General features: G+C 39.1%; 1 protein-coding gene across 1 annotated transcript in view; it reads right to left on the bottom strand.

The window, feature by feature from the left end:
• The window catches only part of hydin (HYDIN axonemal central pair apparatus protein), a 145,276-nt gene that overhangs the window by 43,700 nt on the left and 73,867 nt on the right, over window positions 1-27,709 (bottom strand). The window contains exons 23-37 of the mRNA XM_056478776.1: window positions 26,489-26,611; window positions 25,325-25,490; window positions 23,404-23,613; window positions 23,174-23,314; window positions 21,590-21,764; window positions 13,494-13,609; window positions 13,199-13,332; window positions 12,989-13,125; window positions 12,641-12,762; window positions 12,255-12,446; window positions 3,904-4,053; window positions 3,301-3,540; window positions 1,063-1,192; window positions 454-531; window positions 181-348 (exon numbers count right to left, since the gene is read on the bottom strand). Of these exons, the coding sequence (XP_056334751.1) occupies window positions 181-348; window positions 454-531; window positions 1,063-1,192; window positions 3,301-3,540; window positions 3,904-4,053; window positions 12,255-12,446; window positions 12,641-12,762; window positions 12,989-13,125; window positions 13,199-13,332; window positions 13,494-13,609; window positions 21,590-21,764; window positions 23,174-23,314; window positions 23,404-23,613; window positions 25,325-25,490; window positions 26,489-26,611 (2,282 nt within the window). The remainder of the gene's footprint in view (window positions 1-180; window positions 349-453; window positions 532-1,062; window positions 1,193-3,300; window positions 3,541-3,903; window positions 4,054-12,254; window positions 12,447-12,640; window positions 12,763-12,988; window positions 13,126-13,198; window positions 13,333-13,493; window positions 13,610-21,589; window positions 21,765-23,173; window positions 23,315-23,403; window positions 23,614-25,324; window positions 25,491-26,488; window positions 26,612-27,709) is intronic.

Below are 27,709 nucleotides of genomic sequence, written 5' to 3'. Positions count from 1 at the left end.
TGATTTTGAACTCCATTAAATAAGACAGTAGTAATTTAGAATTTTAATAATACTTCATAATTTAAAGATTTTACTATAATTTTGATCAAATAAATGCAGTTTTAGTGAGCAGAATGGATGTCATTTAAAAACATTTTTAAAATCTTTATTCCCAAAAATCTTTATGCAAAAAACTCTTACCTGATAAAGGAGCGCCGTGCACAATGATGGCAATGCCCTGGCGGTTTAGTGCAGCTTTACCTTCTGGTGAAAGATCGATGCCCATGTAACGTGCGACAGCTGTAGATACAGGGTCGTATTCCAGATCCCCCACTGCAGTGACAACACTGCTGTTGCCCTTAGGTAAGCCTGTGTGGGAAGACGTGTTTAAATATGTGTAATAATGTACTGAATTTTTATAACAGCCTCATCAATGAATGCAATGAATTTCTGTTACCATTGGTTAAAGCATACCTTTAACACTGGGTACTTCACCCTCAGACTGTGCAGCTGTTTCCCCCTTGTCTCCTTCTGCAAGACCTTCAGTGGATTCTTAAAAAAGAGGTGAGATCTGTTAGATTAACGTTGAATTCTGCCAAAAGCCCAAACCTTTAATGTGAATATCCATTGAAAAGCATTTTTTTATCATATAGATGATTTTGAAATTGGGATTTATAGAAAAGTTTAATGAAATAAAAAATATAAAACAATTGCAACAAATAGACATTTAATATCTTGGATGGGAGTCAATTCTTATGACTATTACATGCACAAGAATTTAATTGTATTTTGCATGTCAAGAGCAAAGCTCTTTAATCCCGTATAAGTGCAATTTTCATTTGTCATATTATTCACTAAATATTTTGGTCAATTTTACTATTTTTCTCATTCACAGGACAAATCATTTACTCAGAAAAAGATGTGTTATTGGCCGCAGTTTAAATTTTTTTATGTCTAATGCAAAACACTTCCATATGGTTGTATTCCTTGCTTATAGAAATGAAGCATTTATTGAGCTGTGTGAACTCGATCATCTCCAAATGAAATTTCTTGATATGAACCATCTCTGCTGCTGTTTTGTACCCTGCTTTGGTTCCTGTGAGCTGTGCTCTTTATAGTAGTCCAGCACCTCAGGAGGGAGAGGCTCGCCAGCAACACGAGGAGGAAGAAGCAACACATTCTGTGCATCATATCCTTTTAGCATCCGCAATATCTGAAGAGCAGAACACAAAAATGATTAGAAAAAGAATATTGGAAAAGGATTATTAGGGATGGGCAAAATTTTATGTGATTAATTGCATCCAAAATAAGTTGTTTTGACATGATATATGTGTGTGTGCTGTATATATTTATTATGTGTATATAAATACACACATGCTGGCATATACAGTGCATCCGGAAAGTATTCATAGCGCTTCACTTTTTCCACATTTTTTATGTTACAGCCTTATTACAAAATAGATTAAATTCATTTATTTCCTCAGCATTCTACACACAATACCCCATAATGACAATGTGAAAAAAGATTTTTTGAAATTGTTGCAAATTTATTAAAAATAAAAAAGCTGAAAAAGCCTTTGCCGTGAAGCTCTAAATTGAGCTCAGGTACTTTATGTTTCCACTGATCATTCTTGAGATGTTTCAGCAGCTTAATTGGAGTTCACCTGTGGTAAATTCAGTTGATTGAACATGATTTGAAAAGGCACACACCTGTCTATATAAGGTCCCAGGGTTGACAGTGCGTGTCAAAGCATAAACCAAGCATGAAGACAAAGGAATTGTCTGTAGACCTCCGAGACAGGATTGTCTTGAGGCACAAGGCTGGGGAAGGTTACAGAAAAATTTCTGCTGCTCTGAAAGTTCCAGTGAGCACAGTGGCCTCCATCATCCGTAAGTGGAAGATGTTTAGAACCACCAGGGCTCTCCCTAGAGCTGGCCGGCCATCTAAGCTGAGTGATCGGGGGAGAAGGGCCTTACTTAGTCAGGGAGGTGATCAATAACCTGATGGTCACTCTGTCTGAGTTCCAGCGTTCTTTTATGGAGAGAGGAGAACCTTACAGAAGAACAACCATCTGTGCAGCAATCAGGTAGAGTGTATGGTAGAGTTGCCAGACAGAAGCCGCCTGGAATTTGCCAAAAGGCATCAGAAGGACTCTCAGACCATAAAAAACAAACTTCTCTGGTCTGATGAGACTAAAATAAACATTTGGAAGTGAATGCCAGGCGTTACATTTGAATAAAACCAGGCACCGCTCATCACCAGGCTAATACCATCTCTACAGTGAAGCTTGGTGGTGGCAGCATCATGCTGTCGGGATGTTTTTCAATGTACGGAGACATCCTGAAAGAAAACCTGCTTCAGAGCGCTCTTGAACTCCTTCCAGCAGGACAATGACCTAAAGCACACAGCCAAATTTTTATGGAGTGGCTTCACAACAACTTGGTGAATGTCATTGAGTGGCCCAGCCAGAGCCCAGATCTAAATCCTACTGAACATCTCTGGAGAGATCTGAAAATGGCTGTACATCGTCGCTTCCCATCCAACTTGATAGAGCTTGAGAGGTACTGCAAAGAAGAATGAGCAAAAATTTCCAAACACAGGTGTGCCAAACTTGTGGCATCATATTCAAAAAGACTTGAGGCTGTAAAAGATGCATCAACAAAGTAATGAGCATAGGCTGTGAATACTTATGGATGTGATTTTTCAGGTTTATTATTTGTAATAAATTTGCAGCAATTTCAAAAAATCTTTTTTCACATTGTCATTATGGGGTATTGTGTGTAGAATGTTGTGGAAATAAATGAATTTAATCAATTTTGGAATAAGGCTGTAACATAAAAAAATGTGGATAAAGTGAAGCGCTGTGAATACTTTCCGGATGCACTGTATTTGAGAAAATGTTCATTTATATTTAGTTATAAAATATATATGTATATGATACAAATTATATCTAAATTTAAATATTTATGTAACAAAATTGTTTTGTATAATAGATTTGTTTCTATGTATATGTGTGTGTGTGTGTGCGTGTGTGTGTGTGCGTGTGTGTGTGTGTGTGTGTGTGTGTGTGTGTGTGTGTGTGTGTGTGTGTGTGCGTGTGTGTGTGTGTATCTCATATACATAATAAATATATTGAAAATACAATCATGTATTGTGTCAAAACAAAGTTTAATTTTGTATGCGGTTAATTGCAATAATGTTTGCCCAACACTAATAAACATACAATAGGATTGTCTAGACAGTGTCCAGACAGTTGAATCAAAGTTGAGAGATAAAGACAATTAACAATAAAAAAACCATTTTGAACCAATTAAGCTCACCTCTTCCTCTTGTAAATATTGTTTGTCGAAGTCGAGAGAGTAGAACTCAGTGGGAAAGGGGCTAAGGTTGCGGATGATCACTTCAGCCACTTTCCCTTCACTGTAGGGCAGGATAGAGCCCAAATTTATTTCTGAAGAGGAAAACTCAAGCTGAGGCTCTTCTCCCTGACCTTGAGCCAACAGCAGGATCCGCTGAGTGCTCTGCGCCACTGTTATCACTATTCTCTGACTGTACGCCTTCTGCAGAAACACATCACAGAGAAAACAATCAACACTACGGATAATGACATATACCGCAGCTGGACGCAGATCAACAAAGGCAAGACTACTACAATGTATTGGAATTATTTATAGTGTAACTATACCCCATATTATGGGGTTCATTCTGATAAATCAATGTGGAGAACTGATTTGTGAATAAAAATAAATGTCAAAACTTTTGAATTGTGGTGCATACCTGTATGTAAACCTAATAATAAGATAATCACAGTGTGTGTGTATGTGTGTGTGTGTGTGTGTGTGCGTGTGTGTGTGTGTGTGTGTGTGTGTGTGTGTGTGTGTGTGTGTGTGTGCGTGTTTGTGTGCGTGTGTGTGTTTCTTTACCCCCTCTGCTGGGCTGAATTTGACCTGCACGTTGGTTCTGTCACCAGGATAGAGTGTGCCATCTGAAGGCAATAACTCAAACACAACTGGAGGAGGCCGTTGCTTCATCTGAGCCTGTCGTCTGAGGTACAGTGGAATGTGCTTGTCAATCTGATCACATAACCAAAACACACAACATCTGGGATAAATTCCAGTTCCATTCAATCACAGCAGAAACTAGATAAGTTATCAGAGAAAACGACAAATGGTATGAGCACTGAAGTAAACCTCATATACAGTGTATACTGCAGTGTGATCTAAAACCAGCAGCAGCAAACATGCCATAAAGACAAATGAATCTTGGTCCTACAGAAAACACACATTAATATTAAGCAGATATATATAATTCAGTACTAAACCAAATTAAAAGGATGGAAATCATCAGTCAATGTGAAACTGAAACAGGCTGTATTAACCTTTTAATATTAGATCATAATCTTACTATGAATTATTCATCAGTGTGAAATACGTGTTTATATTATGCATCTTTTAAGAAATATTTATACAAACCAATTTTTTCCTAGTAAGTATAACTTAATTTTGTACAACATCATATTTGTGACAAGTGGGCGACATACAAGAGGCTCTTTGCCCCATTACTCATCAAAATGTTTGTTACAATATATTTGAATTATCAAATAAACTAATGTGTGCAGATTGTTCACATAAATGCCACATAAACTTACTCAACAATAGCATGTGTTAATGTAACTATTGAATAGATTATTTTTTAAACACTTCCATAATTACGGTTGAGATCATATAAAGCACGGTCTCTTCACATCTCAACAACAGTAACCCTACATATTTAAACATAACAGAGACCTCTAGTAATCTTAAAATAGCACAAGATAACAGACTAATCTATGTTAATCTTGTACATATAAAATAATACTTATAGGTCATTTCCACTGAAAAGTACTGTTTATTACTGTAGAGTACGACAAGTATTTATCAAACAGTTTCACTGCCAGAAGTACCAAAATTGCAAACTGTACTGTACTCATTTTTTGGGACCCTAGCACAACAGTACAGTACTAAAAAGATGGAGCTAGAATCGCTGCTGAATGCTATTTATTCACAGTAAATCAACAAGCCAGGGGAACGATAGGCCCTTTTCTCAGTAGCGGAAGTCCTCATAGTTGAGTAAACTTAGAGTGCAGTGAAAGCGAGAGTATAGCAAATAATTTTTTCACAACCCTATATGCTGAAATAATAAAAGAAAAACTCCACGATGGTGTTATCAAGACTTTCAGAAAAAGGAAAAAATTTGTGTGAGACTGAGGACGAAAGCCAGAGGAGAGAATAATGTCAAATTTACTCTCAGCCCTTCCATAAGCGAGAATTCATTTTTTTGTAATTTGACTCTAAGATGATATACAGTAATACATTTATAAATGCATATAAATGTTCATACGTTTTTTTTAAATCTAAATATTAAAAACCTTCAAGGATTTAATAGTATGGTGTCCGTTAAACGCGTCATAATGTTATGAAGCGGACAGGAGACAGAGGTAAGGAAACGTTAGGGTGTTTATTAAATGACAACAAGGAGCACATGAAGGATAGCCAGGAGGATCAGGAATGATGTTGGGGTCTTTTCCTCCGTGGCTGGGTAACAGGAATACACGAGGATGGACAGCACACACCAGATACAGCTGACAGAGGATGACACAGACTTGGAAGGACTGGAAGACAGGACGATTCGGGTGGACCAGGAAGACTAGGAGGAATACAAAGAGAACAGGTAAGTAAAGCGTTTGTTTTAGCTGAGGATGACTACGCTGAGTGGTCGCTCAGTTGTCCGCTTTCGTCGAGACGAGCCCGGACAATGAGCGACTGGAGTGCTGTGCTTTTATCTGGTGCTCGTGAATGTGATGCAGCTGTGTGCTCATTAGAAGTCAGGTGATGGTGATCTTCGTGAGTGGGGATCGTGAGAGCCTGACCAATCCGTGACAGTACCCCCCTCCCCAGGGCCCGCTCCTGAGGGCCGACACCTCCGACGCCGTGGTGGTCTCCCTCTGCCTCTAGGCGCTGGGAACTCAGGGTGGCTCTCATGAAACTCCACCATGAGACTAGGATCGAGAATATCAGCTCTGGGAACCCATGTCCTTTCTTCGGGGCCGTACCCTTCCCAGTCCACCAGGTACTCCAACTGGCCACCACGACGTCGGGAACGCAAGATCTCCTTCACTGCGTAGACGGCTCCTTCTTCTAGGAGCAGTGGAGGAGGGGGTTCCTCTTCGTGGTCAGGCTCTGTGGAGGGAAGAACAGGATCGTGATAGGGTTTCAGGAGTGATACGTGGAATGTAGGGTGAATACGGTAGTGAGAGGGTAATTGTAGTTTGTAGGTGACGGGGTTAACCTGTTCCACGATGGTGAAGGGACCAACAAATCGGGGACTTAACTTGCGAGAGGGCAGTCGCATGCGTATGTCCCGGGTGGATAGCCACACCTTTTGTCCGGGTGTGTATCTGGGTTCTTCAGACCTTCTTCTATCGGCGGTTACCTTGCTTCGACGGACTGCCCTCTGCAGATGTTGATGAGCCTCGTCCCAGACTCTCTCGCTCTCCCGGAACCAGTGATCCACTGCGGGGACATCAGATGGTTCGCCATCCCAGGGAAAGAGCGGTGGTTGGAAGCCCAGGACGCACTGGAATGGCGTGAGTCCGGTGGAGGGTTGCCGCAGTGAATTTTGGGCATATTCTGCCCAGCCCAAATACTGGCTCCAGGAGCTCTGGTGACCACTGCAGAAGGTCCTCAGGAACCGTCCCACCTCCTGAATCTTCCTCTCTGTCTGCCCGTTGGTTTGGGGATGATATCCAGAAGAGAGGCTGACGGCCACACCTAGGAGCTTGAAGAAGGCTTTCCATAGACGTGAGATGAACTGTGGACCTCTGTCCGACACAATATCTTCTGGAATACCAAATGACCTGAAGACTTGATTAAAGATATTGTCGGCTGTTTCAAAGGCTGTGGGAAGACCTTTCAGAGGGATTAGTTTGACAAACTTTGAGAATCTATCTACGATGACTAGAATACAGGTATTACCTTCTGACGAGGGGAGGTCAGTGATAAAGTCCACTCCTAGGTGTGACCAGGGACGGTTCGGAATCGGCAAGGGATGGAGCTTTCCAGCGGGTAGATGACGTGGGCTCTTGGATTGGGCACAGTCCTTACAGCCCTGAACATATTGCCTCACATCCCTTGCCATGTTTGGCCACCAGAATCGTTGGGATACTAGCGAGAGAGTATTGTTGATCCCTGGATGTCCAGTGCCTAGCGAGGTATGTAAGGAGTGGATCAGATCTACCCGGTGTTCAGGTGGTATGAACTGCCGATGAGGAGGGCATCCCGGCGGAGCAGGGGCTTCCGGAGTGGCAACGACTGGAGGAGCGTTCCAGGTGATCGGACAAATGGAGATGTGTTCGGGAAGAATCTTCGTTGGGAGTTCTTCATGATCGTGATGCTCGTGTAAACGAGAGAGAGCGTCTGCTCTTAGATTCTTGGGTCCTGGACGATAGGAAATGGAGAAATCAAAACGTGAGAAGAAAAGTGACCATCTGGCTTGACGTGGACATAGTCTCTTGGCCTCTTTGATATATTGGAGGTTTTTGTGATCTGTGATCACCTGGAACGGATGTTTGGCTCCCTCCAACCAGTGACGCCACTCCTCCAAGGCTAGCTTGATTGCTAGAAGCTCCCTGTCTCCTATGCTGTAATTCTGCTCCGCCGGGCTCAACTTCCGAGAGAAATAGGCACAGGGATGCAGTCGGGGCGGTGTATCATGATGTTGGGATAATACTGCCCCGACGCCGGTGGTGGATGCGTCCACTTCCACCACGAAAGGAAGATTTGGGTCAGGATGAGTCAGGAGTGGGGCCCTTGTGAACTCCTTCTTAAGAAGGCGGAAGGCTGCGGCTGCTTCTTTGGTCCACTCCAGTCCTTTGGGTTTACCCTTGAGGAGATTAGTGAGAGGTGATGTAATCCTGCTGTAGTCCTTGATAAACCGTCTATAAAAGTTAGCAAACCCAAGAAACCTCTGGAGCTCCTTAATGGAAGTGGGTTCTGACCAGGATAGAACAGCCTCAATTTCTTCCCATCCATACGTATACCGGTTTGGTCAATGATGTATCCCAAGAAATGAATCGACTTCTGGGGGAATGAGCATTTCTCCGCTTTGAGGTAGAGGTGATGTTCTCTCAATGTGTGTAGGACCTCCGCAACGTGTTGGCGATGTTCGGCCTCACTCCGGGAGTAAATGAGGATGTCATCTATGTACACTATTACAAAGTGGTGAAGAAACTCCCGGAGGACTTCATGAATGAAGTTTTGGAATACGGAGGGGGCGTTGACCAGACCGTAAGGCATGACCTCATATTCATAGTGGCCAGTAGGGGTCACGAATGCTGTCTTCCATTGGTCCCCCTCACGTATTCTTATCAGATTATACGCGCTGCGGAGGTCCAATTTAGTGAAGACTTTAGCTTCTCGGAGCTGTTCCAAAGCGGCTGGTACCAGAGGAAGGGGATATCGGTATTTTACTGTACCGTTATTTAGGACCCTGTAGTCGATGCATGGACGCAGCCCTCCGTCCTTCTTGGCCACAAAGAAGAAGCTTGAGGCGGCTGGTGATTTTGAGTGACGTATGTACCCCTGACTCAGAGCCTCCCTTATGTAATCTTCCATTGCCTGATTCTCTGGAAGCGAGAGCGGGTAGATCCTACCTCTTGGCAACTGGGCATCTGGAACTAGGTCGATCGCGCAGTCCCATGGCCGATGCGGCGGTAGCTGGGAAGCTCTCTTGGGGCAGAAGACATCATGAAAGGAGCTGTACTCCTTAGGAATGTGGATAGACTGCTTCTCAGGAGGACTCTCGACCGATGTTGTAAACAAAGAAATGGGGTTCCGACCTTGAAGAGGGAGATTTGGAAAACAGGTAAGTGTACATCCAGATCCCCATTTCTTTATCTCTCCTGTGCCCCAAGAGATGATGGGATCGTGCTTCACCAGCCACGGGCGCCCTAGAATGATGTCCATATTTGCACCCTCCAGAACCAGAAATTGAATCCTCTCTTGATGTAACAACCCCACTTGAAGAAGGATGTCTTCGCATTGTCGATGGATACGGGTCGAAGATCGAGTGCACTGGGTTATCGGTTGTATCTGGTATATATGCGAGGACGCCTCAGTACGTAGGTGGAGTTGACGACAGAGGGATTGGGAGATGAAGTTCCCTGCTGACCCGGAGTCGATGAGGGCTGTGACAAGGAGAGAAATAGAGGCAGTAGTTATTTGTACGGTGGTAGTAAGTGGTTTACATTGTTCAATATTCGTACTGAATACACTCACTGAAGTCCGAATGGGACGAAGGGGACACTCCATACGGGTGTGTCCACTGACACCGCAGTATAGACACAGACCCCGGGTCAGCCTCCTCTGTCGTTCCGCTGATGTCAGTCTTCCAGACTCTATTATCATGGGTTCTGGTTCTGGAGAGGCTGTTGACTCAGGCGATTGGAGGAGTGCAGACGAGGGGGTGATGGTGTCCTGTTGATAGGAACGGAGACGATCGGAACATCGGAGAGAATGTTGGATGAATCTCTCCAGACCCATAGTATCATCTAATGTGGCCAGCTGGATTCGGAGAGTGGGTTCCAAGCCGAGCCGGTACGTGGTCAACAACGATCTCTCATTCCATCCACTTGCAGCTGCTAGAGTGCGAAACCGGAGAGCATATTCCTGTGTAGATAGAGTACCTTGCTTTAGATGATACAGCTGCTCTCCAGCGGCTACTTCCCCATCAGAACGTCCAAACACCTCTTTGAAATACTCCGTGAAGGTAGTGATGGAATTCATGACCGGCCCGGCTTGGTTCCAGATCGTCTCAGCCCATTTAAGTGCAGGCCCAGAGAGTAGTGATACGATGTAGGCGATCTTTGACTTATCTGTGGGATATAGAGAAGGTTGCATTTCGAATATGAGGGAACATTGTAACAGAAAACCATTGCACTCCCCCGCTCCGCCTGAGTAGGGCGCTGGTCGGGCCATGGGACTGGAAGGAAGGGCCGAAGAAGAAACTGTGGAGGCGGAAGTGCTCGGTGCTGGTGGTGCGTTGGAAAGTGGAGCTGGTGGCTGTAGAATCCGCTTCAACTGGTCCACCAGCTCTTGAAAGTGATCGGGGGTGCTCATGTTGTCGTCGTTAGTGGTCCGGGCTTCTGTTATGAAGCGGACAGGAGACAGAGGTAAGGAAACGTTAGGGTGTTTATTAAATGACAACAAGGAGCACATGAAGGATAGCCAGGAGGATCAGGAATGATGTTGGGGTCTTTTCCTCCGTGGCTGGGTAACAGGAATACACGAGGATGGACAGCACACACCAGATACAGCTGACAGAGGATGACACAGACTTGGAAGGACTGGAAGACAGGACGATTCGGGTGGACCAGGAAGACTAGGAGGAATACAAAGAGAACAGGTAAGTAAAGCGTTTGTTTTAGCTGAGGATGACTACGCTGAGTGGTCGCTCAGTTGTCCGCTTTCGTCGAGACGAGCCCGGACAATGAGCGACTGGAGTGCTGTGCTTTTATCTGGTGCTCGTGAATGTGATGCAGCTGTGTGCTCATTAGAAGTCAGGTGATGGTGATCTTCGTGAGTGGGGATCGTGAGAGCCTGACCAATCCGTGACACATAACAGTAAAAAGGGTCCATAATGCAGGAATTTTCAAATATACAGCCAAAATCCTACACAATAATACAATGGTCAAACAACGCCTGTATCTTCTTCTTGTGACAAGAAGCAAGAACAGGATCTGCTGTATGTCCTCCATTGTTGTTTACAAGGCTATTCGCATATTGGCTGTAAATGTGTGGAAAGTCTGCTGTTTCCTCTCTCCATTTGCGCATGCTTGCTATATCTGAAATAATACATCTGTATTTTCAAAAGATGTGATAGGTAAACAAACTGTGCTGCTTTCTTCTTGAATAAAAAATTACATCAATTGCAAAGTTCTGCCATACACCACACACCTAACTAAAGATCCTGTTGGCAGTGGAAAAACCTGATAAAGGTGACCCATACTGTACCAAATTATACTGTAGCACTCATGGCAAGCAGGCATTAAATTCAATATTGATTTTCCTTACAGAGTCTGACACACTGGGAATAAAAAATCTTCTTGTCAGTCAATTTAAGTTCACCTCAATACAATGCATTTTTGACTTCATGTAACATGATTCGATTAAGTACAGTTAACCTTTTAAATATTGGAGTGAAATGAATTAAATAATTTCCCTGCTCAGTTTTAGAGTAGGGCTGCACAGTATAACGTTTCAGCATCGATATCGAAATGTGTGGATCTGCAATAGTCACATCGCAATATTGAGTTGACTTTGCAGTGTATCTACACTTAAATATACAAAACCATAAAGCATGCGCTGTTTATTTCACTTTCATCTTTGCTTTATTGTGTTATTCTATGATTGTACAGTAGTTTGTTTATTACATGTATGATTCACTCCCCACTCATCCCAATCAATCAAATTTAATACATTTGATAATACTTTAGGGACCAATTCTCACTATTAACTAGTTGCTTATTAGTATGCATGTTATTAAGATATTGGCTGCCTATTAGTACTTATAATCTACATAATCTGCATCTTATTCTACACCCTAACCCAATATCTGAACTACTTTAATATCTACTAATAAGGAACAATTTAGGAGTTTTTTGAAGTAAAAGTCATATTTAATGTTTTGCTAATAGTGAGAACTGAACCTTAAAATAAAGTGTGAGTATAAATTCTTTCCAAAAAGTGCTATTCAATCATTTGGTGAAATTGTATTGATATAGTATAGCGCAATAAATATTTCAGAAAAATAAAATATCACAATGTCCAATTTTTCCAATATTGAGCAGCCCTATGTTTATTTTTTATTTTTGCATCTCGTTTAAATACACCATGAACAGCAGCTACGTTTTTTTTTTTCTTTATTCTCTATTTCCAACTGGGGATACTCCTCCCGAGGCCCTCACTTCATCAATTGGTGAAGTTTTTTTTCTCGCCACTGTTGCCACTGGCCTGCTCGTATCAGGTCTTGTGGAGCTGTGCTTCGGTGGAGTTGCTCTTCAATGTTTGAACTTTCAGCAGTGAAATTAAAACCACACTGAACTGAACTAAACTGAACTTCATCTCTGAAATCTGGACTTTACTAGAACTATGTTAAGCTGCTTTGACAAAATCTACATTGTAAAAAGTGCTATACAGTATAAATAAACATGAATTGAATTGAATATTTTAGATTGTACCTTCTTTGGCCGTTCCTCCGGTCTGATGCTCCACTCACAAGGCACTGGTCCATCATTATACAGCTGGATGGTTATGATCTCACACAGGCCACACTGTATGGTGTGGAATTGCAGTGTGTCTGTTGACACTGTAAGGGAGGGCATGGTGACTTCTGCACATAAACGCACCTGCACCTGCGGCCCCTTCGTCACCTGTCAATCACACACTCAGCTTATAGTAAAACAAACTAAGAGGCAATACATAAAAAATGAACAGTGGCTGCTTTCAAATTAGTATGTATTGTACACACTACAAAAAAAAAACAATGTAGATTAATGTGTGTGTGTGTGCCTCAAATCAATGTGTTTTTGTTTGTCTTAGATATTTAATGTTATTTTCACCAAACCTGTATGGGCATAACGGCATCGATCTTTCCCAAATTGGCCCCACGGGTGTCAAACTTCACCTCAAATGTCTCCGTCTCACAGAAGGGCAAACCCTGCACCCTGTCCAATTCCGTGCTAAACCCTGAGAAAAGCAAAAATGCATATTAATGCAGCACACTCTGAATAAATCAATCTAGAAGGAAGATTTCAGCAGACTTTGCCAATACTAACAAACTGAAATCATAACACTAATAGAAGAAACTCAACTGTGCATCACACAACAAGCTATTTCAACACCCCAAACACATCACAAGATTGCTGTCCAGAACAAAAAATCTCTGTTTTCACATTCTCCAGAATGGACCAACCTGTGCCTGCCAGTGAGCTCCTGTCAGCTTTGAAAGATACAGCCAGTGGGCAAGTGTTGGTTATTTTGACAATATGGGTCACAATGCTGCTATTGATCACAAACCCAAAGTCCAGTGTGTACTCGGGCAAGCTCAACCTAAAGAGAAAATTCCATCAGACACACTTTGATTCCTTCTGAAAGCGAGTGATTTCTGCATGAATGGACTTACTTGCACAGCTTCTTCAGCCAGTTGCTACTGGACCCACTTCCTCTTGGATCAGTGGTTTGGTGTTGTTTCTGTACAGCTGTGGCATTTTCCTTTACAATGAGCCGTTCTAACTCCATCTGCAGTAGGGCGTCATACTACAGCACATATTAATGGACACTATTTAGATATGTACTGTAAATACAAAGCTGCAATAATGGCTAATCTCACTGGAGCTTGATGGATTACATTATTATACATTTCCAGTGAAATCTATGCAGAGGAAGGTAGAATGTGTAATAAACACAGACAGACTCACTGTAGGAATGTAGTCATCTTCAGGTGACATCTCATCCTTTAACAGGCCCTCGCTTGATTTTTCATTCTCTATCGAGTCTTTTGCTTCCTTTAGCAATGAACCATAAATCTCCTCATCTAGGTAGAAAAACAACACCTTAATATGGGTTCATAGTCCCTTCAGGAAGACCTGTATAGAGCGTTTATATATGATGTTTCTGAAAATATTTTTCTCTATATTTGATAAACCATCAGAGACATACCCGTTGTTAATCGAATGTATATACTTTTGTATTATTTAGGTTATCTTTTAATTATTTAATTTAAGTTACAGCCATTTTTAATTGATTGTGTCAATCAAAATGCTTCATGAAACTGAAGTTCTTTCCCTCAGTAAAGCTATTAAAGCTATTGAGCATCATTGGATTTCAGTGACATTTACGTTACACTGAACTAAACTTCGACTGTGAAAACTGGACTGAAGCAGTTTCAATTGACTAGATCTTCATCTGTTAAGCTGCTTTGATACAATCTACACTACCTGACAAAGTCTTGTTGCTTATTCAAGTTTTAGGAACAACAAATAATAACTTGACTTCTAGTTGATCATTTGGTTTCAAAAGTGGCTTATATGAAAGGCAAAGGCTTCTAGATTACGCATATTTTACCAAAATAAAATATGATCATGCCTTGATTTTTATTCATTTAATTAGGACAGTCATGTCTGACAAAACTTCTGTAACTTAACAGAAATAATGTACAGTATAGAATATAGTCATGGTGCAGTGGAAAAATAATTAATATTGTGTATGACTACCATGGGCTTGGACGACTGCATCCATACGTCTGAAATGATTCAAATAACTTCTTAAAAAGTAATCTGGAATGACAAAAAAAGCATTCTTGCAGGATTCCCAGAGTTCATCAAGATTCTTTGGATTCATCTTCAATGCCTCCTCCATCTTACCCCAGACATGCTCAATAATGTTCATTTCTGGTGACTGGGCTGGCCAATCCTGGAGTACAAGATTAACCTTCTTTGCTTTCAGGAACTTTGATGTGGAGGCTGAAGTATGTGAAGGAGCGCTATCCGGTTGAAGAACTTGCCCTCTTCTGTTGTTTGTAATGTAATGGGCAGCACAAATGTCTTGATACCTCAGGCTGTTGATGTTGCCATCCACTCTGCAGATCTCTCGCACACCCCCATACTGAATGTGTAACCCCAAACCATGATTTTTCCTTCACCAACCTTGACTGACCTCTGTGAGAATCTTAGGTCCATGTGGGTTCCAAGAGGTCTTCTGCAGTATTTGTGATGATTGGGATGCAGCTCAACAGATGATTCATCAGAAAAATCTACCTTCTGTCACTTTTCCAAATGATCAACTAGAAGTTATTATTTGTTGCTCTTACAACTGGAATCGACAAAAAGACTTTTGTCAGGTAGTGTACATTGTAAAAGCGCTATAGAAATAAAGATGATTTAAGAACTTTTGTTTTGTCAAATTTTCACACCCTTTTTAGTTTCAAATCTAAGATTGTAATGAAATGATGATTGGTATTTTTCATGGTTTACCAACCTATCAAAAACCGAAAAAAAAACATGGCATAAATGAATTGGGGGGAAAAAGATATTTTGTATTATTTGCAAATAGTAAATGCAGCCTTAATGAGAGAAATAAATACAATCACAATCCCTTGATTCATTGGGAACGATCTAATCAGATTAAAAATGGTGGAAAAATAATTCACTTAAATGTATTGATTATATCTACAGAAAAAATGTAGCTTAACTAATTCCCATTTGACATAATATGCTCATTCGGACTCTTAGATTAATGTAATTTTTTTTTTGCAGCATCATGAATAATGTAGTTTTCAAAATCTGCTGTTAACACAATTTACTTTAATTTTCTTTTGGAGCTTAAAGGGCACCTATGATAAAAATAGATTTTTTGAAGCTGTTTGGATAGAACTGTGTGTAGGTACAGTATAGTGTGTCCACAGTCATAGAGTGATATAAAGACAATGTCTCTTTTTTTTTTTTTTTTTTTTATGAATGAGTCCTGGCGGTAAAATAGGGTCCAAATTCCTCCCATTTTGAGGCCAACTGCAACGTGATGATGGAGTGCGGTTTTCCCCACCTACTAAATTGATTGACAGCCACGTATTTACATGTCTCCATAGTAATGTTTATAATCATATCAACAAGACGAGATTTGCAGAAAGCAACTGGGAATAAAAGATGTGTTCATGAGTTTTAAAAGTTTAAAATGTTTTCAAAACAGTGCATGTTTGCAATAAAGACAGTAAAATTGCTACGTAATTCATCATTACAGCCGCATAGTTTCAGAACCATTACAAAAGAAGACGCTTCAATCCCAGGTTGTGGACCTTAAATTAAGTTTATTTTGTTAACATAATTACTTTAACATAACAGATATCCATACAGCAGTGGATATCAACATGTATCCTGTCACATTTGCCGTGCAAAAACAGTGCAAAGCTAAACGTGTGTGTGTGCGTGAACTTTGCAATGACATTGTGTGTGACTAGGCCCACATGGAATCTGCATGCGCAGAATTCCGCAGATTTTCCACCCATCATTAATTCTGTTTATTTACTTGAGTAAATGTGTGTAAATCTATATTTATTCAGTTTTTGAATAAAAAGTATGGACTAATATGAAAATGTTCATCCGATGTATGTACAATGCAGTTTGTACAGTAATATTTTCTGTTTTTTAGTAGATATATTATATGAGAGACTTGCTTTGTTTACCAAATAAAGTGAATCTAATTGGATTTGCATTTTAAACATTAAATAAAAGTTAAAAAAAGATATTCTTTTTTATTTCACATATTAAGGTTTTAGTTCTGATACTCCTAAAATAATTCCAGAGAAATCCACAGATTTTTACCAAAATTCTCAGCAGAAATAGCAAAAACCATCCGCAGATTCCATCTGGCCCTACTCATCATTGCAGAAAGGCTTGAATAAACTACACAAAAAATACATCAAATAATCATTGGGAAAGTTCTTACTGTAGTATTTCTCACAAACATTACGAGAGATCTGCTTCCTTCATGTCTGTCACTGTGCTGTTTATCTGACACAGCAGAAGATGGCTCTGACAGGGATGTGGGAATGGTGGGCGGAGAGAACTAGCTCATTTGCATTAAAGGCACAGGCAACAAAAACAGCTACAATGTTCTCAGAGCTGAAAATCCTAATATCTAGAAAGGTATAATATATAATATGATGAATATTTTGAGCGGAATCTTTACAGACACATTCTGGACACACAAAAGACTATAAATCAAGATATTAAATTAAGATATTAAATTTATTAAGAAATTAGGATATTAAATCTTGAAAAAGGGGTAAAATAGCGGCCACTGTGTTGAGTATTTGTTGAGCGGTGTTATTAATCTGTTCCAAAAATATTAAACCAAAATATCTGAGATTATTAGAAAAAGACAGATTTTCATTCAGATAAAAATGTTTACATTAGCATACAGTTGAAGTCAGAATTATTAGCCCTCCTGAATTATTAGCCCCCCTGTTTATTTTTCCTCAATTTCTGTTTAATAGAGAGATGTTTTTCAGCAGATTTCTAAACATAATAGTTTTAATAACTCATTTCTAATAACTGATTTATTTTATCTTTGCCATGATGACAGAAAACAATATTTGACTAGATATTTTTCAAGACACTTCTATACAGCTTAAAGTGACATTTAAAGGCTTAACTAGGTTAATTAGGTTAACTAGGCAGGTTAGGTTAATTAGGCAAGTTATTGTATAATGATGGTTTGTTCTGTAGAGCAGTGTTTCCTAACCTTGTTCCTGGAGGCACACCAACAGAACATATTTTGGATGTCTCCCCTATCTCACCCATTCACTTCAGGTTTTGGAGTCTCTTCTAATGTTCTGGAGAGTTGATTCAGGTGTGTTGGATAAGGGAGAGCTTGAAAATGTGTACTGTTGGTGTGCCTTCAGGAACAGGGTTGGGAAACACTGCTGTAGAGTATCGAAAATTAGCTTAAAGGGGCTAATAATTTTGACCCTAAAATGGTCTTTAAAAATTTAAAAACTGCCTTTTTTTCTATCCAAAATAAAACAAATAAGACTTTCTCCAGAAGAAAAAAAATGTTAGACATACTGTAAAAATTTCCTTGCTTTGCTAAACATCATTTGGAAAATATTTAATAATAATAATAATTATTATTATTATTATTAATTCTGATAATTAAGGCAAATAATTCTGATTTCAACTGTATCTGTAAATCAGATTTGACAATTTCATTTGATTTAATATCCATTCATTTATTTATTTCTAGAAAGCTTCTAAACAGCAACAAAACAGACTTACAGTTGAGTCTGCTCTATATCCACTATTACAAATTCAGCAATTTCTTCCTTATGGGCCTTATAGTGTGACTAAACGGAGAAGTATTGACCTTCTGATGTAAATATATCTTTTAAGCAACAAAGCCTGCAATTTCTTCACTGTTTACTACAAACTGCCTGTGTTAGTACAGCCCAGAATCGGATCAATAGGTAATCAGAGAACAGCACAGCATTCCTTCCTTAATAATAGTTGCACCATTTGCTTTATAACCGCAAGACCTCAGTTCCCACTGAGAGCAAAACTGCTTGTTTCAGAGATAAATAGCACTCCCTGGGGCTGGCTGCGGATCAGAGAGGGAATAGGTTTGAACGGTTCTAGCGCAGGGCCTGAGATAGTTCAAGGTCAAAGCCATTATATCTGTCTGCAAGCTGGCATGGTGCGGCTGTGTTTGATTAAAGGTTAGGTGAGCCAGGACGCAGAGCTGGACTCCTTTCAAGTGTATTTGATGAGAGTGAAAGTTGGAGCAAATTCAGGAATTTAAAACATCCTGTCTGAACTTCTCAACGTGCGCACGATCATTTTGTGAAGCTCTGATGCCCTCAGAATGGTTTATTCATTTATACGTGTCCGACTTGAGCAATCACTTACAGTAATGCAGATTCTGCTTTTCTGGCTTTAAACTCTTACCTAAAACTTTAACTTACTTTCTCTTTTAAAACTATTTGAGCAGTAGGATTTTCCTTCGCCTGTTTACTACTATGTACCAGGGAGAATAGTTTGACTGTTTAGAAAAATAATAGGCTGTTTCTCATAGAACTGAAACTAGAAAAGTAAAGTTCGTAGACAAACTTTATGGTGGCTTGAGAAAGCCTCGTCTGAAAGTTTGAAGTAGTTTTAAAGTTTAAAGGATTAAAGTAGTTTTAAGAAGTTTGAAGCATAGAGAGACTGAGATTAGATTGCTGAGGTGTTCTGAATGGTTGCTAGGGCGTTGCTAGGGTGTTTTGACTGACTGGTAGTTGTTAAGGTCAGCGTTCATTTTTACTACTACATTTTTACTACTAAAAATCCATGACTTTTCCATGATTTTTCCAAGACTTTCAAGTAAATTTTTTAGGATGTAATGTTTCATGCAATGTCTACATATGCATGATAAAACAAAAACAATGCAGGTTCAAATTTATTACAGCATATTGTAAAACACGCATCAATTTATTTAGTTTAAATTTATATGTTTATCTATGTCAAATTTAGATAATGCTTACACTGCACTAATAATGTGATAGTATGTGATTGGCCAAGGACAGAAAAGAAGTAAATAACCGATATTCAAGTATACATATATCTGTTTTCCTTGACTTTTCTAAAACTTTGTGGGTTTTTCTGTTTTTCCAAAACTGTTCCAGGCCTTGAAAATGGCATGTCAAAATTCCATGACTTTTCCAGGTTTTCTATGACCGTATGAACCCTGTAAGGTGTTGCTAGGTGGTTGCTATGGTATTCTGAGTGGTTGCTAGGTCGACCACTGAGCGGTTGCTAAGGCATTGCTAGGCGGTTGCTAAGGTGTTCTGAGTGGTTGCTAAGGTTTTGCTAGGGTGCTCAAGGTGGTCACTAAGGTGTTGCTAGGCGGTTGCTAGGGTGTTCTGAGTGGTTGCAAAGGCATTGCTAGGTGGTTGCTAGGGTGTTCTGAGTGGTTGCTAAGGTTGCTAGGGTGTTCTAAGTGGTTGCTAAGGTTTTGCTAGGGTGCTCAAGGTGGTCACTAAGGTGTTGCTAGGCGGTTGCTAGGGTGTTCTGAGTGGTTACTAAGGCATTGCTAGGTTATTGCTAAGGTGTTCTGAGAGGTTGTTAGTTGCTAACATAAATTACAATGGCTTTGGTATGAATTAGCATGTTGCTAGCACATTTCTAGCATAAATTACCATGTTGTAAGCATGGTTCTAGTATGAATTAGCATGTCGCTAGCATGTTTCTAGTATAAACTAGCATGTTGTTAGCATAAATTTAGTATGAATTACCATGTTGCTAGTATGATTACTATGTTCGTATGTTTGTTCGTATGTTTCTAGTATAGATTAGTATGTTGTTAGTATATTTATAGTATGATTAGTATGTTTATATGTTTGTTAGTATGTTTCTAGTATGGATTAGTATGTCGTTAGCATGAATTGGTATGTTGTAGCATGTCCAATGTAAAGTCAATGGCAGATTTTTATAATGGAAGTTTATGGGACAGTTGCTAGAGTGCCATAATAAGTTGCTAGGGTGTGGCTAGTAAGTTGAAAGGTCATCAATGATTGGCAGATTGGTAGTCTGAGTTAAATGAACCCAACTTCAAGTCTGTATGACAGTCTGGTGTAAAATTATGAGGTCACAATGTTTGGTCCAATGTTAAGTCAATGGGACTTTTCCGAATTTTCTGGGTCAGATTTTGACAAACCATAAGTCGGATCAGTTGGAAAATATATAGCAACCAGAGTCAGACCAGTTTGGAGGTTTGGTGTTAGTTTGGTGGTTGTAGTATGAACGGTCTAGGAAGACATGCATATCGAAATTAGTCTCAGAAGAAGAAGAAGAAGACAGAAGAATAATAATACGTTAATGTAGAATAACAGTATGTTGGCTTTCTCAAGCCACCATAATTTCGACACTTTAGAAATAGCTGTGCAACAAATTTAATGTGGTCAAGTCTTTGCTCTTTTTTGTTTAATTTCTAGCTACTGTGTTGTTTTTAACCTAATTTACTATGATTTCTGATTGTTTAAACCCGTTCTTCTCTGTTGTTGGCTCTTGTTTGTGTATACTGTAATACAATACTTTAATGTTTTTTAAAGTGTCTCATGCTCACCAAGGCTAAATTATTTCTGATGAAAAAATTTTTCATTTTCATTTTATTTTTATCCAATGCTTAATGGAAATATCAAGGTGTGCATACATTTTGAAAATGCACATTAAAAACAAATGTACACAACCTAGTAAGATAAGTGGATTATCCGATAAGAAACAATAGAAACACATTTACAAAATAAATTCCATCATGCGCATCAAAAAGTCAAAATGTGCACGATGCATGCAGTGGACTGACCACATAGTAAAACATTTGAAATGTTGTTTTGGTCATTCTAAAATCCCTTAGCCAATGTTCAACTTCAAAGTGGTGCATTGGTATATCCTCGCAGAACTGTCCTGAGTGGCTGTGTTCCCAAAGAACAATCTCAAACTTCCGAAAGCCACCATGCGTTCACAATTTCATCTTCGTGCATTCGTTGCATTTTCGAGTCAAAAATAATTCATTATATAAGAAAAGGTCCACAGTGGCTTCTCCTACGACAGCAAATTCCATTTTTCTTTTTGATATTCGACACCAAATTATCAGGAAGTGATGATTTGTTGACATTTACTCATTGGTTGGGGAGGATGCTTCATTCGCAAATGTTTTATGGGATGTTCCAGTTTTGCGCATAAGTCTAATTTGCATCTCTGCATGGAAACAGCTATTGTGACGTGATCCTTCAGAAATTGTTATAATATATACATAAAAAAAAAAATATATATATATATATATATATAGCTTAAAATTTGTGTTCATTCTTTTTCAATTTGCTATAGAAATATTTTGTATTATTATAAATACCTTTACTTGCACTTTTCTTCAATATACAGAGTCCTTACTTATTTTAATAATTAATTTCCTTAATTTGTTCCAAAGTTATTTTTACTGACCACATATATTTGAACAGTAGTACTGTATATGACTGAGAATAACTTACTTAGGTCTCTAGGCAGGTCCAGACACAGTCGTGGGAAAACTCCCTCTCCTCTAACAGTAATGCTCTCAGTCTCATAGAAGGCCACTTGCAACTGAAAGGTCTTGTGAAAAACTTCTGGGATCCCAGGAAGGTAGTAAACACTGAGCTTTATTTCTGCATAGGGCTCCAGATGACCCTTTCAGAAGAAACACACATGATTCATTTAGGTCGCACCTTTGCAAAGAAAGAAATGTCAGGTTTCACTTTATTGATAGATATTCTGTGTGTTGACTACTGCAGGGAGTCTCATATCAGAGTCGCACACCTCCGTTGATTTTCAAACTGTTCGTGCTCTCATTGTGTGAACTTTTTAGAATTTCAGCATAGTTGTCCAAATTAGTGTTTTACAACGCGAGTGCAAGTGTTTTATAATGGACACATATAGGAGGATCTAGCGAGACTTGGTGGTGTTTTAGTGAACTGTTAGCAAATTCCAATAATATCTTAAAAACCCAACCGCCTTCAGATCGATGTGTTTCAATAGACTTGGAATGTTTTTACTGTATTTTACATTATTTTTTGCTTATTTTATTGAATACAATCAATAAAATAATAGTAGTAGTAGAATAGTAGTCAGTCAAAATCAAAGCAGCAGATTTTTTTTGTCATCTTTGTCCAGTACAGGTTCATTTATTATGAAAAAAAGGCCCAAATACTGCCAGTAGAATTAAGGAGCTTTGAATCTGTGTGTGTTTTAAAAAAAAATTATATATATTATTATATATTCTATATTTAATTTTCTCTATATATACACAGTATGTAGCCATTATATATATTTTTTAAATATGTGCACTTAGGCAATTTTAATCATTATTACGTGATAATTCAAAACTGTTAACAAAAAACAAGTACCTACCATGGCTTTAGATGCCTCATCGGCAAACCCAAGCAGATTCAGAATAAGCATCACAATTAAACATGCTAGACATGGACAAACAAAATCAATCCCATATAAGTTGCTTATGAGGGTCACAAGTAGGTGTCTGGAATTCCCACATGGGCAAACCCAAGTGGGCCCCACATGGGCTTTCCTAGTTGGGTCCCACATGAGCAAAAAATAAATAAAATAAAAAATTAAAATACATTTTATATATATATATATATATATATATATATATATATATATATATATATATATATATATATATATATATATATATATATATATATATATATATATATATATATATATATGCATACATCGTTTTTTATAAAATGTTGTAGAAAAATAATATAAAAATAGTACAAGAAAAAGAAATGTTTTGCTAATAAATAAAGGTTTAAAAGCATTTTCTCTAGACAGTTTCAGAAAAAATGTCAGATGTGGACCTTCAAAAATTTTTGAAGAAGGTGGGCCCCGAAGTGAAAAAGGTTGAGAACCTCTTGACAACTGTTTAAGTAAATCTGTAACTTAATATCAAATAACACGCATTAGAGTGTTAATAGATTTATAGGTTAGAGTTAATAGAAAAAGTTGGTGTTTACAGCTGATAGCTTACATACAGAATATATATATATATATAATATATACACAGAACATCTCACCTTGCTTGGGATGATGAGAGGCTGACCAGGTAAGGGTTCCTCCACAAAAGGTCCTTGTTCACCATTAAGGGTAGAAAAATCAAATCCAACTTTTCCTGTGTTCTTCAGAGTAACCTCTGCTTCAGCCACGTGGTCAAACAACTGCAATTATAGGAAACAAAATAGATAAAAATCTGACTGATAAATACTGAAATCTTCCTACTGCTAGAACGGCGAAAGTATATAGTTACCTGCAAACCAAAGTCAATGTCATTTGTGTCCAGTGTATATGAAACAAAAGAAGCCTGACCCTTGAGAGTTATCTCATAGGTGGGCCCTCCTTCCACATCACACAATGCCAACACATGAGTGTTGATGTCAGCATGACCAAGAAATGAGAAGGTCACCAGCTTGCTGTCACCAGGTTGTAATTCCCCATAAAGTGATGAGATATCAAACACCTACAAACACAAGAGAATGATTGTAATGTGTAAAAAAAAAGAACTTTAAATGTAGGATTACAATAAGTCAGACCTTTAGATATATTTGCACAATGCACTGCCTTTGAAAGTACACATTATTTAATAGCAAACACACAAACTCTTGAAGTGTCTAGTATCTGCAGTTTCTCTTCAAAGTCTCCTAAAAAAGGTCTTATTACTCATTTAAAACAGACTTTTGGATTGATTTTAATCTCCTCACACAAGCAACTATTAACACAGCCATCTCTTGTTTTTGCTGTCTTTGGTAGTTTGTTGTTCTTTTTTGTTCCGTCTCATTGTGAAACGTCTGCACAGTTTAGTGTTGACATCTGGACAAACTAAGTACTGCAAAAACAATTCAAAGGTTATTTGTGAGCTGTTTTTACACTGTACAACAGGGCTATTCAATTTTTTCCGGCCCTCCAAAAAGTGTGACCAAGACATCAAAAATAAATTTTGTTCAGTCGAAAAACGGCCGCTATAGTTATGAAGTGACGTGCGTCTGTTGAATACAGCATGAGCTGCAGTTGAAGGCTACGCAAAGCGTGAGTCACCTGACATTAAGCGAGTGAGTGGCGCGAACAGTCGAAAACATTTAGATAGTTAAGCTTAAAGGCTTCTCAACGCCACGTTTCTGTTGCACGGAACGAAACTGCTGCAACTAAACAAAGTTATGCCACCTGTGTGCTAGTTTAAAGTTCCGAACTTATACACCAAGGCTAATACGCACGCACACTGGATTAACTATAGCAGCGGGCCATTCACATATCTCGTCTTTTCCGCATGTAAGTGCTTTATTTCCAATATTAGAATATATGTCAATATGTGTGCGCAGAAAAATACATGTAGAAAAATACAATGTAGGTGTCTTAAGGAGCAAAAATCCAACATATGGGCTCTTATATGCTGTTGTGTCATCACTCATATCTCTCCAGCCCCTCAGTTGGGATGCTTTTCATGAACAGGCCCCCATGACAAACTAATTGAATAGCTCTGTTGTACAGGAAACCCCCCAAAAATAGGGTGGTACATGAACAGTGTGAGCATACTGATCTGATTATAAAAATAGCATCACAGTCATTTTACATGGACCCTTGTTCAAGTCCCTTTAAATGAAAGTCTGTTCACTTGGCGGCCATATTTGCAACGCCTCTGGGCAGTTCATCCAAGACCAAAGTCCTATATAAATGAATCCTGAAATCTCAAAAATGCTCGCCAAACTCGCAATTAAATTACATATCTCAATCCAGCAACAAAATCTGAAGTGACTGGTCCCATCATTGCTTATGAAATAATTAAGTTAAAAGATTGGCGCCAATTTCCTGGCTGTTAATGGAAACCAAATGATGTGGCTACAATTGCTGGAACAACAGAACCAGCTGCAAAAACTGCAGGGTGACACTGGAAGGACACGATATGTAATAGAATTTGATGTGATGTCATTTTTCCTGTCAAAATCAATACAGGCACATTGCCAAACAACAGGGCTAGCTGTAACAAGATAATTTGTATAGACCCCCTCACAAAGAACCATGTGTCTACCTGAAGGTGGGAATTAATTCGCCATACTGAGCATTGAACTTTTCCCTATTCATAGTAATGGCAGCAAACTGTCTGTTATATATACGTATAGTTTTTGCCCATGTCTTTGTAAAAAAAAAAAAGTAGTATACTTGGGCTTTATACAAACCTCTTTCACACCCACACTCGGATGCCCGTTGGCTGTGAGATTGATGGGTTTGCTTCCCAGCTCTGCGCTCCTTCGTGTTGAGCAGGTCCTATTTTGCTCCTTTCCATTGGAGCTACCATGATGCAATTCTTCCTCTTCCAATTGAGGTATGATTACGTCAGTCTCCCTGTCGAAACAAAAACAATGACACATTATTAGGGGTTTTCACCAATCATCAGATCTCCATCTAACTCCACATTCTAGTTCCGCCTAAAGGGTCAGGCGGAAACCAAATTGGGTCTGTCAAGATGGCCATTTATTACTGAAAGCACTAAATAATTGAATGGGTGTAATTGATCAGGGGAAAAGATCACACAGGAAATCTCAGGCTCTAAAGAAAGGGAACAGAATACAATAAGAGCCATACAGAGACTAGTTGATGGAATCAGTGTGTAATATTATATATCACTTCAAGCAAGAAATCGAATCAGAAATCTTGTAAAAACTGTCCAAAATAAAAGTATTGTAGTTAAGTAGGTTGTAAAAGCGGGTGTGTTTATGAAGGGAGTCAGCAGGGGGCAGTGTTAATCAAAAAATGTAACAAACGTGGTTTAAACAGGAGGTGATTACTTAGTACAGATAATGAATAAGCTCCACAGGACCCCTGAAAACATCAGCCATATCTAGCAAGAAATCCATATGGAAGTCAGCAGCTTTTGTGCTTGAATGCTATTAGGCATAATAAGTGTAGTAGCTTGTTTACTGACATCTCTGTGAACCAGACTGAAAGCTCTGAACAAATGACTGAGAGCATTTCAGATGCTAACGCAGTGAAGGGAAGCCTGGTGCAGGTGTTCTCAAAGGCTGGAGCCTCTCAGGAGACATATGCTGCCAGAAACGCTAAACAAACGCCTCCGATTTACCTGCCCTCCTCGATATGAGCACGTACTCTATGTGACGGCTGCTCTTGAGTAATCTAATGATTCTGTAGGAGGCTACGCTTCATCCTCTCATTATCAACTCCGAGAAGCAGCGAGGAGGTGAGGTAATACTCAAAGGTCTGCTAACATGATGAGATTCGGGTAAACATCGCACTTTATATGTATCCTAATAATTCCTGCTTATTATCAGAGTCGCTTCAGGGAGTTGTCAGCCTCTAGTCTCACACAGAAGCTGTTCTCAGACCTGTTTGGGTCCGTCGTGCCGTCAGCTTCTTTCTGCTCTAACAGCTCCCACTGCGCCTCCCCGCTCTCCTTTCTTTTCCCCCCAGCATCTCCGTCAATCCCTCGGCTCGTCTCATCAAAAAACCTACCAGAAAAAAAAGAAAGTAATCAGTCTCAAATCAGCTGCAGACATTATGAGAAAAAAAAGAATAAAATGTCCATCAGCAAGAAATCCGCCATGTGCCAGGAGCCCAAACGGATCAAGAAGTGGTGCAATAATAACAGCTTTGCCTGCTGGTTTAATTACTGATAGGCTTTTAATTAGCAGGCTGGACAATGCATGCTGTGATATTGATAGGAAAGGTCATAGTCTTATTGGATCATGCAGGAGGTAGGAAGCGAATAGCAGTGCGGAAAGTGATTAATCTTCACTGGCTTGCACTGTAGCCCCGTGGAGGCTATATCGATTAATCCGATGCAGGACATGGCAGCCACTAAACAACAATTTAAAACTATAAAAACTCAACCTAAAGCTGTCGAGAAGCTGAGATTTAAAATGAAGCTTTGTGCAAGCCATTTTTATTTTCTAACCAGGAAAGCATGGGCATGTGTGAAACCCTGGGAGGGTGTTAGGTATGTCAGACAAAGAGATTTGTGCACGTTGATGTGATGATAAAATGGTTTGAATTAAAACTGTCACATAAAAAATGACCATAAGGGCAGTACCATTTCATTTAGCTAATAATATTCTCAAAAAAAAAAGAGTCTTTATTGACATTGGTGTTTCCGGAAAGGATCTTTACTCATATAGCTAAATATCTTTGGCCCACACAATCAGCTTTGCTTGGCCCACTGCCGCAGTGAATTACGGTGCATGACTGGACGTGAAGGGCCAAACATGGACCATATCTAGGCCAAGTAGGGCCACTGGGAATCTGCCCGCGCAGAAATCCGCAGATTTTTAGCCCATCATTGAGTCGATTTATTTACTTGTGTAAATGTGTGTAAATTTATATTTATTCAGTTTTTTAATTCATTTAAATAATATTATTGACTGATATGAAAGTGTTCAGATTATTTATTTAAAATACAGTTTGTAAGATAATATTTTCTGTCATGTAGTAGAGATATTATATGAGAGAAATGCTTTGAAATAAGTATGTAATTGGATTTTCGTTGTAAACATTAAATAAAAGTTAAAAGGGAGTTATTTTTTATTTCATACATAAAATTTATAGTTATG

This window comes from Danio aesculapii, chromosome 18 (assembly GCF_903798145.1).
Source record: "Danio aesculapii chromosome 18, fDanAes4.1, whole genome shotgun sequence".
Classification (NCBI taxonomy): Eukaryota; Metazoa; Chordata; class Actinopteri; order Cypriniformes; family Danionidae; genus Danio; species Danio aesculapii.
This window is presented reverse-complemented; position numbering and strand designations above follow the sequence as displayed.